Here is a 17,695-nt window from a genome sequence, read left to right as displayed (position 1 = left end):
TGTCCTAGAATATGTCACTTCAAAATGCAGGCAGGGGTTCCTTGTTTGAGTGATCTTCCACATCCATTATTTTATGGCCTCCATAAATAGCACTCATTTGTTTATATGGAGGAAAGTAAAATGGGAGCAGCACTGTGTGGAAGCAAAACCTGCCAATCTAGTAAGCTATTGACTTAATGACCCATCTCAATGGTATTACAGACCACAGCTGTTTTCTTTTCTCCCTGTGAGATTCTGGACACTGCATGTAAGAGAGGCCCATGGCCTGGCCATTTGGCCTGGCATTTTTTAGGGGTCAGTTTTTAGGGGTTTTCGCTACAGAATGCTATGAAACGATTACAAAAGTTTGGCACCGGTTTGGGGGCAAATGGATGTTGGGTTTTTGGGTATCCCTGTGTCCCCCCGGCTTTTGAGTGTCTATTGTTTAAGGGGCACTACAAAATGCGGGGTTTAGAAGCAAAGCTCACGAGTGTCAAAGAAATGATTCTTCAACATCAACTTCGTTGGACTGGTCATGTTGTTTGGATGCTTCCAAAGCAACTACTCTAGTCCCAATTTAAGAATGGAAAGTGAAATACCGGTGGACAACAAAAGACGTTTAAAGATGTTCTCACGGCAAATCTTTAAAAATGTAGTACAGTGGTTCTGTTCCGGAGGCCCCACTGCAACCTGAAAATGACACACACCAAAGTGCTGCGTCTGTGCACGTGCAACACAATTTAGCGCTTCTGCGCATGCGAGAGCGGCAAACCCAGAAGTAACCTGTTCCAGTACTTCCGGGTTTGCCGCGGATGTTCGCCGAAGCAGATGCAAGCGGAGGGCGATGCAAAACAAGGTTTGACTGTATAAGCATTGATAAATGGGAAACACTGGCCTGCAAGTGCTCCAGTTGGAGAACAGCCTTTACCAAAGGTGTCATGGGCTTTGAAGACACTCGAACCCGGGACGCAAGGGTAAAACATGCTAAGAGCAAGGCGTGCTTGGCAAATCACACCATGATCAACTCCCACCCAGAAACCAATGTTCCCACTGTGGAAGGACGTGTGGATCCAGAATTGGCCTCCACAGTCACTTATGAACTCACTGTTAAGACTGGAAGACAACTTACTCAGCTACGAGTGATTGCCACAGAAAGAAAGAAAGCCTATTGCTCTGTTTGTGGTTGTTACAAAACGCAGAGTTTCGCTACAAAACGATTACAAAACTTTGGCACCAGTTTCAAGGATTGTAGGTAATCAAGCTGCAATCAACCATTGTTCTAGTTGCTCAGTTGCTCATCTCTGTCTCTACCCTATACAAAAAGCTACAAAAGAAATCATGGAGCATGTAGTTCTTTTATTACTAACAACAAGTGATGGGCAACAGCAGCACAAGGTGGAAAGCTCCGCTAACTGCTTTATGTGTGGGCTCCATAGCATAGAGTCCATGATGAACGTCCATTTTTGCATCCCATTTGCAGCCACCCTGTAACATGTAACAGAGAAAGGTCTCTCTGTGTGTATCTCCGTCAATGCACAAAGGTTGTCTGCTCTTAAATAAATAATCCCATTAATGTTTCCCTGTGACATCTAACATCTATCAATCTGCCTTCTTCCTTTTTTACCCTCTTAGCTGCTCATTTTCCTAAAGCATTGTCCATTTTAATGTCATGTCTAATCTCCGAATCCATCTGAGATGGTCAGTAGTTGGAAGATGAGGCCTATATAATTTGATGCTGCTTCTCATTTCTGCAGGAGTTAGAATTGCTCTCAGATGCGACATTTATTTAACTGAAGAACTTTTACCCACTTTTCAGTCAAAAAAGGCTTCCAGAATGGGTTGCAAAGATGATGATAATGAATTAAACACACACACACCTCAATATGATGCACGGGATACCATAAAACAGCTGAAAAACACTTAAAAACAGTGAAGAAAAGAGCAAATAAATTAAATGGGGCTACAAAAGGTAGAACAGATGTGTTTTTGTGCAGCTCTGAATCTGTTAGCTATCTACTATGACTTACACTAAAGCTCCTTAAAGAAGGCCGATGACTTTTCAAACCTTTTACTAAGGAGGGTTTCTTTTTAAGTGAGCTTTCAGAAGGGCATATCTTAACCATGAGTGACCAACTTCTATGGACCCCCACAAACATTTAGACCCCTTTATCCGCAGAGGGGAGAAAAAAGTTCCCTGCAGCAGCTCAATCCTGTCCACGTTTACTCGGAAGTAAACCCCACTTACTTTAACAGAACTTTAATGAAAGTTCTGACCGAACTGACCGAACCGAAAGGGTGCTTATCAATGGTTCCTCTTCATCCTGGAGAAGAGTGACTAGTGGGGTGCCACAGGGTTCTGTTTTGGGCCCGGTCTTATTCAACATCTTTATCACGACTTGGATGATGGACTCAAGGGCATCCTGATCAAATTTGCAGATGACACCAAACTGGGAGGGGTGGCTAACACCCCAGAGGACAGGATCACACTTCAAAACGACCTTGACAGATTAGAGAACTGGGCCAAAACAAACAAGATGAATTTGAACAGGGAGAAATGTAAAGTATTGCACTTGGGCAAAAAAAATGAGAGGCACAAATACAAGATGGGTGACACCTGGCTTGAGAGCACTACATGTGAAAAGGATCTAGGAGTCTTGGTTGACCACAAACTTGACATGAGCCAACAGTGTGACGCGGCAGCTAAAAAAGCCCAATGCAATTCTGGGCTGCATCAATAGGAGTATAGCATCTAGATTAAGGGAAGTAGTAGTGCCACTGTATTCTGCTCTGGTCAGACCTCACCTGGAGTACTGTGTCCAGTTCTGGGCACCACAGTTCAAGAAGGACACTGACAAACTGGAACGTGTCCAGAGGAGGGCAACCAAAATGGTCAAAGGCCTGGAAACGATGCCTTATGAGGAACGGCTAAGGGAGCTGGGCATGTTTAGCCTGGAGAAGAGGAGGTTAAGGGGTGATATGATAGCCATGTTCAAATATATAAAAGGATGTCACATAGAGGAGGGAGAAAGGTTGTTTTCTGCTGCTCCAGAGAAGCGGACACGGAGCAATGGATCCAAACTACAAGAAAGAAGATTCCACCTAAACATTAGGAAGAACTTCCTGACAGTAAGAGCTGTTTGACAGTGGAATTTGCTGCCAAGGAGTGTGGTGGAGTCTCCTTCTTTGGAGGTCTTTAAGCAGAGGCTTGACAACCATATGTCAGGAGTGCTCTGATGGTGTTTCCTGCTTGGCAGGGGGTTGGACTCGATGGCCCTTGTGGTCTCTTCCAACTCTATGATTCTATGTTTCTAGGCGTGCAGAGGAATTGCCATAGGCTGTATTAATCCTAAACGCTTACGCACTTACTAAGGAATAAGCCCCATTCACTATGGGGCGACTTAATTCAGAGCAGCCTTGCCCAGGATTGTTCTATACGTAATAAGAGCTAAGCGGAGGTGGTTTCAAGCCGCGGAGCTCGCAGCAAACGAACGTGGCTTGAGTGGATGGGGGACTTCATTTCCCATGGTGCACCGAGGCTAGTTTTTCTAGACCACGGTTCCCACGAGGTAAGGCGCGAGCGGAGCGGAGCGTTGCCTGATGGGAGTTGTAGTCAAGAGCGGGGAGGTTGTTAAGAGGCCTTTTAGGTTGCCGGCGGAGTTTGGGTAATGATGAAATCCGATAGAGACGTTTCCCAGGAACTGAGTTTGCTTTGGGCTTTGTGGGCAGAAAGAAACGTGGCTTGCGTTGGACGGAGCGGCTGAGCGACAGCTTAGGGGAAGAGGGGCGGGGGTGGATAAGCAGCATTTGGGGAAAGGGAGAAGATGTGGATGTAGGAGTTTGGGGCGGGAGTTTTGGTCGAGGCAGAGAGAGAGAGCGCGAGGAGCAGAGGGGATGGGAGCCCTTCGGCGGGGCTTAGAGCATTGGGGTGGCGCCCCATTTTGTGAGTGAGAGGTATGGAGAGCCCCCCCCGGGGAACTGAAGAGGATCGGGCAGTGGTCAGAGAGTAAACCCCACTTTGGACGGTAGGAAAACCAAGCGAGAATCTCGCGGCCTCTTAAGCACCTGGCAGAAACAATACTCTTTCCAGAGAAGGGGCTGTCCCAAGTCTCTTGCAGCAACAACAGCGGGAGAGTGCTGTGGCACTTTAAAGGCTAACAAATTTGCACAGGACTTTTAGTTGTTATTAGCTGCAATAGTTTATCACAGCTGCTCCTCTTGTTGGGTTGGGTGGCTGAAGTCTTAAGAGGTTCAGAACTCGTTTCTGCCTGAGCCCAGTGGCAGGCGTGACCATCTGGTATTTGTGTCAAGAATCTCTGCGCTTGAGTGGGTGAAATGTTTTGACTTTTAAAGCCTTCTGACTTAGACTGGAGACAGACGTTCTCCCCACCCCCCCAGAAAGCCGAAGTGGCTTGAAAGAGGGATGTCAGCTGCTTGCAATGCATAAGATTGTTCCTGCTTTAGTTTCTGATAAGTAGACTTTTCAGGGTTTGTAACAACAACAACTTGTACCCCACCCATCTGACTAGGTTGTATTATTTAAAAAATGCTTTCAATTTGATAAACTCCAGCTGTACAAATCTATGTGTAAAACCTAGTTTAAGAAATTTAGCTTCATATAGATCACTTAAAATTTGCTAAAGAACTATTGGATGTCAGTAGTATTAGCACTGGCTTTTTTTCAGCTGGAGCCTCTTGGGTGGGTGCCATTGCCATTCTAAGAGAACGAGGGAGGTGTTCATGGTGAATTTTGGCATCTCTTAGCACTGATTAGCTAAAAGGTCGTACCTTGCAAAAACCCTGTTTGTGTCACCTGAATTGGATACTTTGTTGTTCTTATCTGTAAAAAGTTGTAGATAGCACTTTTTTGGTTGGTTAGCTGAAGGTGGTGAATGGTGGGAACCCACGTACAGTAAAGTTTGCTTCTATTTGAGGCAGTCATCAGTGTTTCCAGTGCCTTTTGTCTCTAGCTAAGTCTTGTTGTCTCTATTCTAATCCATCTAGAGCTATTGTTTAAGAAGCACCTGGATTGCAAGTGCTTCTTCTGTTGTTGTATCTTGTTTGTCACTTTAGGAAAGAGGTTTGGTTCATATTCCCTCTTTTTGAATTTATTTCAATCTGTGAAAACTTTTTTTCTTTAAAGGCCTGCATGATTTGATTTGGCATCTGAACAGATTGTGTGAAGAGGTTTACCACGTATCCAAATGATGTCTCATTTTAATTGTGTGTGGAAAGGTATGCAGTATTGATGGGGATGCTGGGGAATTTACATGCCCAGTCATTGTGAGAGATAATCCAGCCAAGGGAAAATCAACCAGGTCTGACACTAAACCAAACACAACATTGTCTGACTCAGCCCAGCATTTGGAGATGGAATTTATGTAACTGTGCAAAGGATAACCAAGTACTTGAAGCAAAACTTGGCAAGCACATACCTTACTTGTTTGAGCAGAAGAGGTAGAAACAATATGCTTATTGAATTACCTGATTTCTGCCCATATTGTTTTCTGCTGAACATTATGAATGAATAATTCCCTTTCTTCACCTGGTATAAGTTTCAGTATGCTAGTGTAGTACTCACACCTGTTCATGTACATGGCCAGTGTAGGTGACAGTTTAGGTCCATGTTTAGGCTTGCAGACCTCATGTGTCAGACTCCTTAAACTAGTGTTAAGATGCACCCCAGTGCTTGATTTCTATCATGGGAGTTCTAGTCTGCTCAGAAGTAAAATGTTCAGAACTAGGGGCCTTTTTCCTAATCTAAGATTAATGTGAAAAAGTTAGTTGCGTTACTCAGGTTAGGCCAGATGTAATTATATCAGTTGCACCTGCAAGATGTATTAAAATACAGATACATTTGAGTCCATCTTGGGCTCTTCGAATAGGAAAGGGAAGAAATGGAAATATATGATAGAATCTCTTGAAATAGCTGTTCCGTGTCTGAAGTACCGTATTTTTCCATCTATAAGATGCCCCCATGTATAAGACGCCCCTTATTTTTGCGGCAACAACCAATTGCCAGTCTACCCTCGGCACAATCCATGTATAAGACGCCCCCTATTTTTTGACATTATTATTTCCCTAATTGATCTGTAGAGCTTTTTTTTTTTTTGTTAAAACAAAACGCCAACAACTGGGTTGGTTAGAACATGGTGCTGATAACACCAAGGTTTCAGTTTGATCCTCATATGGGACAGCTGCATATTCCTGCATTGCAAGGCGTTGGACTAGATGATCGTCAGGATCCCTTCCAACTCTACAATTCTATGATTTATTATTTATTTACTGCATTTATACCCTCTCTTTCCTCCAGGAAGCTCAAGGCATTTTACATGGTTCTCCTCCCCTTCATTTTATCCCCACAACAACCCTGAGAGAAAGATTAGGTTGAGTGTAATAACTTGCTCAATATCACAGAGGGAATATAAACTCTGGTCTCCCTGGTTCTAATCCAGCACTTTACTTACTATAACATACTGGCTGTTTAATACAAGAGCTTACAAATATAGCAGATGGCAGGCACTTTCTGGGAAGAGGCACCTCCCATTTCTCTCACAGGCAAGAAGGAAATGACTCTTCTATGATTAGTTCTAGTATAATAGCACACACACATATTATCTAAAAGCCACTAAGTTTTTATTTCAGTGCAAATTTTAAACTTACCAGCCAGCTATAACTCCTTTGTTTTCCCCCACCCCCATCTCCAGGCAGTTATAGAGGCTTCCAGTGACTTCTTAACAGAAGATGTCATCTGGGCTCACAGAAGAACAGAAAAGGAAGATTGAGGAGAATAGGAAGAAGGCTTTGGCAAGGAGAGCAGAACGACTAGCAGCTCAGCAGGGTGTCATTGCTAAGAAGCTGCCTGACCTTCCTAGCTGTCAAGGAAAACTGCAGCAGCCTTTGAAGAAGGAAAACCACCACACCAGCCATCACCTTCAGGTTTCTGGCAACCATGCGGTGCTGGGGAATCTTCAAGTGCCACACAGTGTCTGTAGCTCAGACCCCCAGGCACCCATTTTGTGTGGTGCCCAGCAGAGCTGTTGTTCAAAGGACTCCAGCCAAAATCTAGGCAGGCAGCTGAACAGTGCTAAGCAACTCTCACCAGGGGGGAAAGACTCTCTGAGTTACCCTCATGGACATTATTCTGGCCTGAGTGCTCAGGAGCAAGGTCAACCCATCCAGTGTAGTTCTAGCACATTGCAGCCACCAAAACATTGTGCAGAACAGCTTCAGTCTACATTAGACGCTAGTAGGACGCTTTGCAAAAATGAAGGCACCCCGATTGGGAAGATATCTCCCAGTGGCATTAAACATATGCCACCAGTGGACACCAGTGGCATTGTCACCAGTGACAGTGAAATGCAGGCAAGTGCCAGAAATCCAGCCTGCGAACTCATTGCTGAAAAAGAAGGTAGTAGCACGTTGCTGTTCTATGGCACAAAAAAACTCCTGATTCCTGTAGAAGGGGGCAGGCAACGGACACTGCCCGTTTCGGTGGACACAGGCAACGTAGCTGAGACACAGAAAAAAGCTCATGATGGCCTCAGAGGGAAATGTGTCAAGCACTCTGACGACCGTTTCCGGGTTGAAATAGGATATAATGCCAAACTGATCGAACTGTTCAGGAGTTTGCCAAGCAAAAAATACGGTAAGACGACTGGTTATTTCCTGTGCCTCTTGGGATTTTCCATAGATGGGGTTGTGCTAGATCTTGTGGATAATGCAGAATTGCCTTTATTTGTATGTTCTGTCTCTTTTAAAAACAGCAAGGACCCTAGCCCTCGTGTGTGAGGAAAAACCTGAATCAATTGCAAGAATCAGGGAGACGTGAGGTTAGGGTGGGCTTCTGAAGTAACATCTGAATCCAGGAGCGTGAAGAGTGGGGCTTCCATAACCTTTGAGAGGTCTCTAGTCTCTGTAGGCCCATTGCTTCTCAGTTTCTCAGGAGCTACTTATCTGGGCCTGATACTCCTTTAGACAACCCCCCACTCCCAATAGTGGAGTAGAGAAGAGTGGAGCTGGAACTTATTGTCCCTCTCCTTGCATGCTGAGTGAGAAAAGAACACAGGGATTCAAGCTGGGAAGACAGCCTTTTCACCTTATCTGCCCCTTTCTCCAACGTTTTCTTCACTCAAGGGGGCAGGCCGCAAATGGTGGAGGAGGAGGAAGCAGGAGCACCTTCAGATAATGGGTATGATCCCAGACTATTCCACCAGGACAGAGTTTTGGGAGCCATAGAATCCTAGGTTCAGTTCCAGTCTAGGCCGTGGAGCTCTGCAGGTTCCTTAATAGGTTTCTTTCCCTAGAAAGTTCAAGGCATTTTTATTTCAACTGGCTTGTAATGTGTGACACCTAGTTTTATTGCTGCCAGTTTTGATGTGTAATATTGTTTACCCCTGCTGCTGCTGTCAGGTTATTGGTGTGCGTGTATGCGTTGAGTATTGATCGTATTGTATGTTCTTTGTAATCCTTTTAGAAATGGTTTGTCAGTTGTACTTGTATTGATTATATAACAGTTTTCTTTTATTATGTTGTACAGTGCCCCGAGAACATCTAGTAGAAGAGCAAGTTATTATTTACTTATTTTTGGGTTCTGCCTGACGAAGTCATGCTTGGAACAGATCCACTGCAATAAACATAAATGGCTAACTTATATTCCAGTGGGTCTACTCATAGTATGAGTTTGTTGGATAGCAGGCTTCTCGGTCTTTTGCCTAAGGTCATGCAAAAAACATTCAACTTGTTAATTAATCTCTTAAGGCCATTCTGATGATGAATTTGATGTGGGGTGGCCATCACAAACCACTGAATTTGGGCATCATGAAATGCCAGAATAGATTTATTATTACTTGTCTTCTTAATGCCAGAGGGGGGCAGAGTGGCTTGTGGGATGTCATGCCGCAGGTGCCAAAATGACTCCCATCAGACTTGGGTACTCTGCCTATGTGCCTTGCCTTGGTCAGAGGCAGGGAGGGCAACCTTTTACTGCTCTTCTCAGTCAGTAAAATGTCTTGTCCTAACTCTGATTAGAACTCCTGTTTGAACATGAAAGAGAAATTGCTTCCCATTGCATTTGAAATTCCAGTTCTTTTTTGGCTGTCACAGGCACACATAGGCTATCATTCTGTGCTGTGTTGTGCACATGTTAAGTCTCCTTGGTGGTCTTGGCCTGCTGTAGTTCTGCTACAATTATTTCCGCATGCAGAATTCCATGTATATCCTACCTCATGCTCCACATACGGTTCTCAGCCTGACCTGATCCTCCACATGTCAGCACTGCCAATGGGGCCAAAAAAAATGAAACTTCTCAGTGGTGGTGTCAAGGATCTGCCTCAGTAGAATGAGCAGGAGGGACTCAAAATGCAGCAAGACTAGCCTTCCCACAATTTGCAATAAGTGAAATAATACAGTGGTACCTTGGTTCTCAAATTTAATCCGTTCTGGAAGTCTGTTCCAAAACCAAGGCATGCTTTCCCATAGAAGGCAATGCAAAATGGATTAATCCATTCCAGACTTTAAAAAACAACCCCTAAAACAGCAATTTAACATGAATTTTACTATCTAACGAGACCATTGATCCATAAAATGAAAGCAATAAACAATGTACTGCAGTCACACAATCAATCAATCAGTCAATCAATCAGTAGCTGCACTGGTGACACAGTCACCAGTTTTGTGACACAGTCACAAAAACAACAAAAAAGGAGCCACAAAAAAGCAAAATAAATAGCAAAAACAGACAGACCTCAGCATAACACTCAAAATGGAAGTGTAACACTCAAAACGGAGCATGTTCGGCATCTGAAAAAAGTTTGCAAACTGGAACACTTACTTCCAAGTTTGCAGTGTTTGGGTTCCAAGTTGTTTGAGTACCAAGGCATTTGAGAACCAAGGTACCACTGTATACATTGCCATCTAAACAGGAGATTCCCTGTCAGGCCATTAAGTCCAAGGGCTTAAATCACTTGACTGGACCAGTGGAAGTGCTGCATAGTGCAACGTGTGCTGCTATGCTAGTGTAGGAATTCTGTGCGCAGGTGCGACTTGCCATTTCTGAATACATTAACAGAGCCATTTATTCTCCAAAATGACTCTCTAAATCCTGCTTTGTTTTAGATCCTGCAACAAAGATGTGGAACTTCAGTCTGGAAGACTATAGCCATCTCAGTAAGTCATAAGACAATTGACATGCATGTTGGGTACAGAATGAGTCGGCACAAAATCTGGGCCACAGAGCCTATGGTTTCTCTCTTAATATGGTTTGCTTAATTCATAGCAGAGAAAAAGTAGTTTATATTCAAAATTTGGACTCTAGATGTACAACAAGTGCATTATTATACTAAGTGCATTATTCAAAGCTAGTCCTACGCACAGTAGACCCATTGAAGTTAATGGGCATTACTAACTTAGATTCCTTAATTTCAATGGATCCACTCAGAGTAGGATTTAGTTAAGTACAACCCTAGATCTTTCTCATAAAAGAGTTGTTCAAGAGCTGTTTGAAGAAAATTATTATTTCGAAAAGAAAAACATTGTTTATTAGAGTGCCGTTTGGGATTATTATTTTTTAAAGAAGAGTTTTTTGTAGCACATCAGTAATTGAAAGTTCAGAATGCCAGCAAAGACTTTGCTCTCCAAGTGTAACTCAACTCACAGAGGGAACAGTCCCTGCTGAGTTAGGAGTAGGGAGACTAACTGAATGTCTTCTGAGCTTCCTCCTCTGCTTTTCTTCTGCATTTGAAAGTTTCTGGTGCTTTTTCTCTCAGCTGTCTTCGATTTTCTGCTTTCCACAGGCAGTTGATTCCCCCCGTCCCATTATCCATTTGTTCTTTTTTTCTTTGGTCAACCTGCTTTTCTCTATAGTGGAACAAGCAGAGCAACTTCCCTCTGTGACTTTGACACCTCTGGAAGGAATGAAAGCAACCTCGCGGGCCACTGAGTCATCTTCTGTTGGTAGAAGTCCTCAATTGAGGTCCCTCTTGGAGACCTGCAGTGGCTGGCAGAAACCATCGGCAACCATCAGAGGGAAATGTGTGCTGATTTCATACTCTCGGTTCGAAGTAGACATTGGCTATGCTGACAGCGCCATAGGGGTGTTCAAGCAGTTGAATTCCAGGAATTATGGTGAGTGATCTAAGCTGATGCCTTCACTTCAATGGTGTACCCATGGTCGCTGAAGCTTGAACTTTGTCTTTCCAGGTGGTATTTTTCCTCTTATTACCTTCCCTACATAATTTGTCTCATGTACTGCTTGTAATAAAAGCAGGGAGTTGGGAGACATTTGTTAGATACAGGATTGAATTAAAGCCATATGAAAATATTAGGCAAGACATGTCAAATGGAGTACAGTGGTACCTCAGGTTACATACGCTTCAGGTTACATACGCTTCAGGTTACCAACTCCGCTAACCCAGAAATAGTGTTTAAGGTTAAGAACTTTGCTTCAGGATGAGAACAGAAATCGTGCTCCAGCGGCGCGGCGGCAGCAGGAGGCCCCATTAGCTAAAGTGGTGCTTCAGGTTAAGAACAGGTTCAGGTTAAGTACGGACCTCCGGAACGAATTAAGTACTTAACCCGAGGTACCACTGTATATTTTATACTTGAATTACTTTTTAAAAATATACATTTTGTTGAAATCTGGTTGCTTTTTATGCAGTTCCTTTGGCTGTTTTTGATATGTTGCGTTTCGTTACTCACATTTATTCATAAGTCATTTTTAGTTGAATTGCAATGAAAATATAAAAAGCAAAGAACAAGGAGTTCTTAGGTTAATGCGTTCCATTGATGGCATTTTCAAATAGCCTGTTTGTATGTGGCCTCATTTACTCATCTGTAATCCTGGTTGTTGATGTCAGTGTTTTAAAGCCCTACCTTTGTGATCAGGTCAGCATCCAGGTTCCTGCTCTATATCTCATGTGTACAAAACTGAGGGATGAGAAATGGGACTTTTTTGGTCATGGTGCTGTGACTGTCAAATGCCCTGTCTCCCAAGGGAAGCCTGCTTGTCTCAGTATCTACTTTATTTGGAGAGGACTGTTTTGCGTGATGGTTTAGCATAACAAGGGTGAGACAGAGCTAGCCCAGATTCCCCCCCCCCTTTCTTATCTGGCCCAGCTACAAGGTGATCAGAAGTTTCTGTTTCCGTTTTTGATTAGCCACCGCTTAGTATGTTGCCTGTACCCTAAAATAAAGCGGTACCTTGGTCTCGAACAGCTTGGCTCTCGAGCAAATTGGCTCCCAAAAGCCACAAACCCGGGAGTGAGTGTTTCGGTTTGCGAATGCTATTTGGAAGCCGAACATCTGATGTGGCTTACGCGGCTTCTGATTGAAGCTCCTGCAGCCAATTGGAAGCAGTGCCTTGGTTTTCGAACCGTTTCGGGAGTCGAATGGACTCCCGGAACGGATTAAGTTCAAGAACCAAGGTACCACTGTATGCTTATTTTTAAATACATATTGTGGAGATCGTCAAACTGTGATTTATGAAGTTGCCTTGTCTCCATTAAAACTTTTTTTTTGAAGTCAGGACAAGAACAGTACGTTGTACTAAAATTTATCCAAATGTGTAAAATATACATATAAAATAGAACAAGCACTATGTAATAATAACATGAAGTGGCGGGGGGGGGGGGAAGCAGCCGAATACATATAGACAAGCATTGTCCATTTGTCAAGGTGAAAAATGAATCATCCTGTAAATAACAGGATATCAAATATTACACACAGTGAATATGGAGGACAGAAAAAAGAATTTTGGCGTTGTAACCTATTTAAAATAATCCACCTGCTTAGTTGTTACGAACAATTTGATGCTGGTGAATATATTCTTGATTGCTAGAATTTCATATAAGGTTGATGTACTTCGTACTTGCTTATTTCCATATTATGACTCTTACAGATATGAAGACTAGAAAATGGAATTTTCTCCTGGAGGACTATCTAAGACTAAGTAAGAAGCTGCCTCTCAGCACGTTTTATTCTTTTGGAGGGGGGCTACTCACTTAAAACTAGGTTCTTAGAAATGGTCTCTTAAAGGTACTTGACATGGTCACGAGTTTCCCTTTTGCCTCTTCTGATGCTTTGCAATGGGGATAATGTACTCACATTGAAACTTACTTATAGGATGGCATCATAACCCAGTATTGTCTGTGTGAAAAGTAGACATGTTTATTAGTATTTGCAGCCTAATCTTTTGGGTATCTTCTACATTTGGAAAGGAGAATCTGTGGTCCTCCAGATGTTGCTGGCCTTCAACTCCCATCAGCTCTAACCAACAAAGTCAGAAGTCAGGCATAGCAACATCTGGAGGGCCACAGTTTCCCCATCCTTTTTGCACACCTTCAGTATTGAAGTCAGTTGCATCTAGTAGAGCAGCTGTTGTTCCTCTGTAGTAGCTCTAATGGGTAATTTGGCGCAGATTTATTCAAAGGTAGGAAAACTTCCATCCTCTTTGCTGGGGTGAATGTGTTTGTGTGTATTTTAAAGCCATCCTATCAGGGTTTTCTCCTGGCCCAGAAAGATAGGAAGCTGTGCATCATCCTAAAACAAGTCTGGAAACAGAGAATGCAGTCAGATATTTCCTGTACCTTCGGACAAATGTTCAAGTTTTTAATGGATTAGTTGCAAGGAAATAGGAAGCAGGCCTTTGTAGGTGGTCTCCTAGATGCTCTCAGCCCTGGTCTAAAAATTCAAGACCCAGGCTCTACAGACTGTGAATGAAGCAGCTGGCTCTATGCAAGCGGAGGCCTGCAAAATAGTGTGCCATCGTGAAGGGTGCATTGTTTGGGCAACTGGGAGTGGGGGAGATTGCTTGGTGGGGGACTGAATTCAACTCCGCACTCTACCCCTGCTCACTATCTCCTGAACAGCTTCTCTGCAATTGCTTACAGTTATTTATTTTTTCTATATGTCTCTGTGCATGTTGCTACAGCTGCTGGATTGTGCTGTGGAATGAGGGTGTGAAATACCTATCTGGGCATTCTTTTTCTTTTATTTAAACTATCTAGGGGTACAAATACAGATTCCATGTGCATGGCTCTTAGTTTCGTTGGTACCACTGTCACAAGGAGTCTTCAATCCCCTGATATGGACTTTTCTACCATAGCACAATTTCCTTTAAAAAAAGGATCTTGCTCCTTGCATCTTAACAGTCTTACCTGTTTACACACTTGCTCAGCTGTCTTAAGATAAAAGGTCACTTGGGGACAAGGGAGCGGGGGAAACTTTTTTTGGATGAATCACTCAAACTACTGAGACATCATGATTTTCCAAGCTTGTCTGCAAAACAGCAGCGATGGCATAATTGCAGCAATTTGCTAGTTTATAATTCCAGCAAGTAACTTTCTGAGCGTAATAACAGTGCAGGACTCTGTTTCAGCAGGGAGAGGTTTCTTTCCTTGCTGGAGGAGCACAGATTAAACCAAAGGGTGCATACTGAATAGCCTATCCTACAAGCACAAATAGAAATTCTTTCACATATTTATACGCTTTCAGAATGAAGGATTTTGCCTGGGTAGCAGGGGTCTAATCTGCTGCCTCCATGCTAGAGATAACCGAAATTAACTGTAGTTTGCAGTCAATACCCAGGCTCTTATAACGCGAGTGCAAATCTGAGTCTGCTGAGTGTTTTGTTTTCACTGTCAGAATTATGTTCCAGTCTGTTGATTTCCATATTTTAGTGATTTTAGTTTTCTTTGAAAGGAAAGGCTGCTTGCAGGATTTTGTGTCTTTTTATTTGTTGCAGTGTCTAATACATCGTGGCAACATTTTGATTGCTGTGTCAAGAAAAAAATTAGTGTCAGTGCTAGTTTAAGATGAACAGACAGTGCTTAATCCAGAGTCATTATATTCAGCATTTTTGAAATGAATCATTTCGTCATTTTATTTTTAGAAGAGGAATCATTTTAAGATATATAAACACTTGGTAATTCTCACTATTGTCCACTCCTGATATGATTCTGCTTAAAAAAAAAATGTCTGAGAAGACTGTGGGAAGCAAAGGATGTAGGGGACTCTTTCTATTAGTGGGTTGCAGACTGAGATGCTAGTGAATTATATTTCAGACTATTTCACTTTAGTACTGTGTTCAGTTCAAATAATTAGCTATATAGGTATTTCGTAATTTTTTTTCTCTTTCACACTTGTGTGTGCAGTTCTGCACAAGTGAAATGTAATTATGAAGTTTGGTGCTCTGCATGGAGTTCAGCATTATAGCGGGAGCCATTTTAGAAAATTGAAAGTTTCCAGTCCTTATTCATGTGAAATTAGGTTTGAAACTGTGTGGGCAATGACCTGTTAAATCTCAGCAGTCGGTGGGATGGATCAATAAGATTCCCAGTGATCGGTGTGTGCAGATTCAATAGCATAACTTTTCTGCTTGCCAGAAAAATAATAAACTATGCAAACTAAGCAAAGCTGTGCAAACATGCTTGATTTGCATAACAAACAAACTTTGTTTTGTTATAGAACTTGCCAAAATAAACCTGAGCATTTTCTGAAAGTACTGCATCACCTTCTTTCTTTTCCTAGCTCTCTGTTTATATTATGTACTTGTACATGTGTCTATGCGCCTTACTTTGATGGGCACTTTTCATGAAGTCAATTCTTTACTGGCTGATCGACTGCAATAAAGCACTTGATTGAAGAAGTCATTCTTGGGAAAAGTAGTCTTTTTCTGTCTCAAAATGAAAGAACCATAAAATATGTAAGTAAACGTGCAAAGGAGGGTGGTATAGGACTCTGCATAAACACGGCATCTGTTTGTGTGCTTGTTCAAACTTAAGTGAAGGTTGTTTACAAATGCTCCTAGGGACACAAATCCTTCTTGTGTGTGTTCCTTTTAGTTGAACTGTTAAAGAGCCTTCCAGCAGTGGAAGTGGAGCCATTGCCTAAGCCAGTAATACAAGCCTTTGCTGCTCAGTTTGAGAAGTCTGCCTCGAAGGTTCCTGACATTCCAGAAGCAGACCTTTCAGGACTGGATCCTAAACTTGTGGCCAGTCTCATGCCATTTCAGAGAGAAGGTGTGAAGTAAGTCAAGCCCTGGGTCTTCTGAAAAACACACGCCATTTATTTAAAATGTTGTGCATTTAGTTTGAGAGTTGCATTTAGTTTGAGAGTTGTTATCCATTGCTCCCCCACCTTCCTTTGCTTTCTTGCTTTGCCAACACAATCTGGAAGAGGTAACTTGTATCTCTTGCTGTTGGACCCACATTGGCCCAACAGGGAGGCAGGGACTTCCAGGGTCCATAAAACAACACATGAAAAAAACAAAGCCGTGAATGGCTGGTTTCCCCTTTGCTAATTCACCCCTGCTATTATTACTTGAAGAGGATCATTTGAGATATCGAAAGCTGACATTCTCTTGGAACAGACTCCTGTACCAGGAATGTGTGAAAGGCACATAACCCTGATTGCTAACTATTCTTGCTAGCTACTCCTTCCCCCGTGTTGGGAGAACAGAGTCTGCTGCCTTTTCCACTCCTTGAGAAACAGGCTTACTAGAAACTGCAGTTGGGATCTTTTTCAAGGCACAAAGTAGTGGACTCGTTTGAGGCAGAGGCTTCTGCTAATCAGTTTGACATATATTTACAAGCTGTTGCTAGACTACAGTTCTCATCATCCCTGACTGCTGGTCCTGCTAGCTAGGGATGGTGGAAGTTGTAGTCCAACAACAGCTGGGGACCCAAGTTTGAGAAACACTGATTGAGATGGAAGCTGTATTTCTGCTTGAATCAGAAGAATCTGGGATAAGAAAGTGGTTTTTTTGGGGGGGGGGTTCTAGTATTTAACTTGCAACTAGATTATAGAGCAGGGAGCTGTGGCCCTCCAGATGGGATACAATTCCCATTATCCTTGAACACTGGTGTTGCTGGATGGGGAAGGTATGAGTTGGAGTCAGCAACATCTGGAGAACCACAAGTTCCTCAATCTTGCCTTAGAAGAACTGAATTCACTGTGGAAATGGAAACAATAACCCATTGGTCTCTTTCCCTCCCCTCTCTTTCAGTTTTGCAATTGCCAAAGAAGGCCGTTTGCTCCTTGCAGATGACATGGGCTTAGGGAAAACAATCCAGGCAATCTGCATTGCTGAATACTATCGAAAAGAGTGGCCTCTGCTGGTGGTCACTCCTTCTTCAGTGAGATATACATGGGCGGAGGTAACGCCTGCATTTTCTCAACTCCTTTTTAGTCTTCTGTCTTGCTTGTCTTTCACATTCTGAGAGAGGCACCACAGTCGTTGGTGCCGATGAAAAATGAGACAGTGGGGGCAGAAAGGAATGGTGTCCTCAGCTTTGAGGAGTTACAGCGGTCCTGTCACTTGGCATCCCTCCTTCACTGTTGTTTGCGATTCTCATTCATGATTCCAAAAGGAGTCTTGAGAATGGAGATCATGGAGCTGAGAGCCCAGTTTAGGGGTGAAAATGGGCATATGGAAATACATGGAGATTCTTTAGTCTCTTTGACTATTGCACAAAACTCTTTACTTGCCAAATGCACGGAGAAAACCTATTCCCGTCTTTATTTATGAAAAGAGCAGCACAGGGATTCTGTTCAAATAGTTGCCCTGGCCTACTTTGTCTTGAAGTGGGTAGTAAAAGCCAGTGTGTGTTTTAATTTAAGAATAAATTGTGTTTGCATATTCAGTATATTTTTAAGCAGACTGATTTTGACCATTGCTTTGGATGTTTTGAGGCTTTTTTGGGAGGGAGTTTCAGATAGCTGG

General features: G+C 42.9%; 1 protein-coding gene across 4 annotated transcripts in view; it reads left to right on the top strand.

The window, feature by feature from the left end:
- The first annotated feature begins 3,602 nt into the window (after positions 1 to 3,602).
- SMARCAL1 (SWI/SNF related, matrix associated, actin dependent regulator of chromatin, subfamily a like 1) overlaps positions 3,603 to 17,695 on the top strand; it is a 39,452-nt gene continuing 25,359 nt past the window's right edge. The window contains exons 1-7 of one of the 4 annotated variants that reach the window (XM_053402584.1): positions 3,603 to 4,001; positions 6,684 to 7,624; positions 10,093 to 10,143; positions 10,840 to 11,100; positions 12,872 to 12,922; positions 15,816 to 15,999; positions 16,979 to 17,129. In XM_053402584.1, coding sequence (XP_053258559.1) covers positions 6,721 to 7,624; positions 10,093 to 10,143; positions 10,840 to 11,100; positions 12,872 to 12,922; positions 15,816 to 15,999; positions 16,979 to 17,129 — 1,602 coding nt within the window. In that variant the 5' untranslated portion in view covers positions 3,603 to 4,001; positions 6,684 to 6,720. Of the gene's footprint in view, positions 4,002 to 5,197; positions 5,212 to 5,284; positions 5,434 to 6,683; positions 7,625 to 10,092; positions 10,144 to 10,839; positions 11,101 to 12,871; positions 12,923 to 15,815; positions 16,000 to 16,978; positions 17,130 to 17,695 lie in introns of those variants that run through there. The other 3 variants (XM_053402559.1, XM_053402575.1, XM_053402570.1) reach the window with 3 other exon arrangements.

Source organism: Podarcis raffonei, chromosome 1 (assembly GCF_027172205.1).
Source record: "Podarcis raffonei isolate rPodRaf1 chromosome 1, rPodRaf1.pri, whole genome shotgun sequence".
NCBI lineage: Eukaryota > Metazoa > Chordata > Lepidosauria > Squamata > Lacertidae > Podarcis > Podarcis raffonei.
The sequence above is the reverse complement of the archived record's forward strand: the minus strand, read 5'-3'. Positions and strand labels throughout refer to the sequence as shown.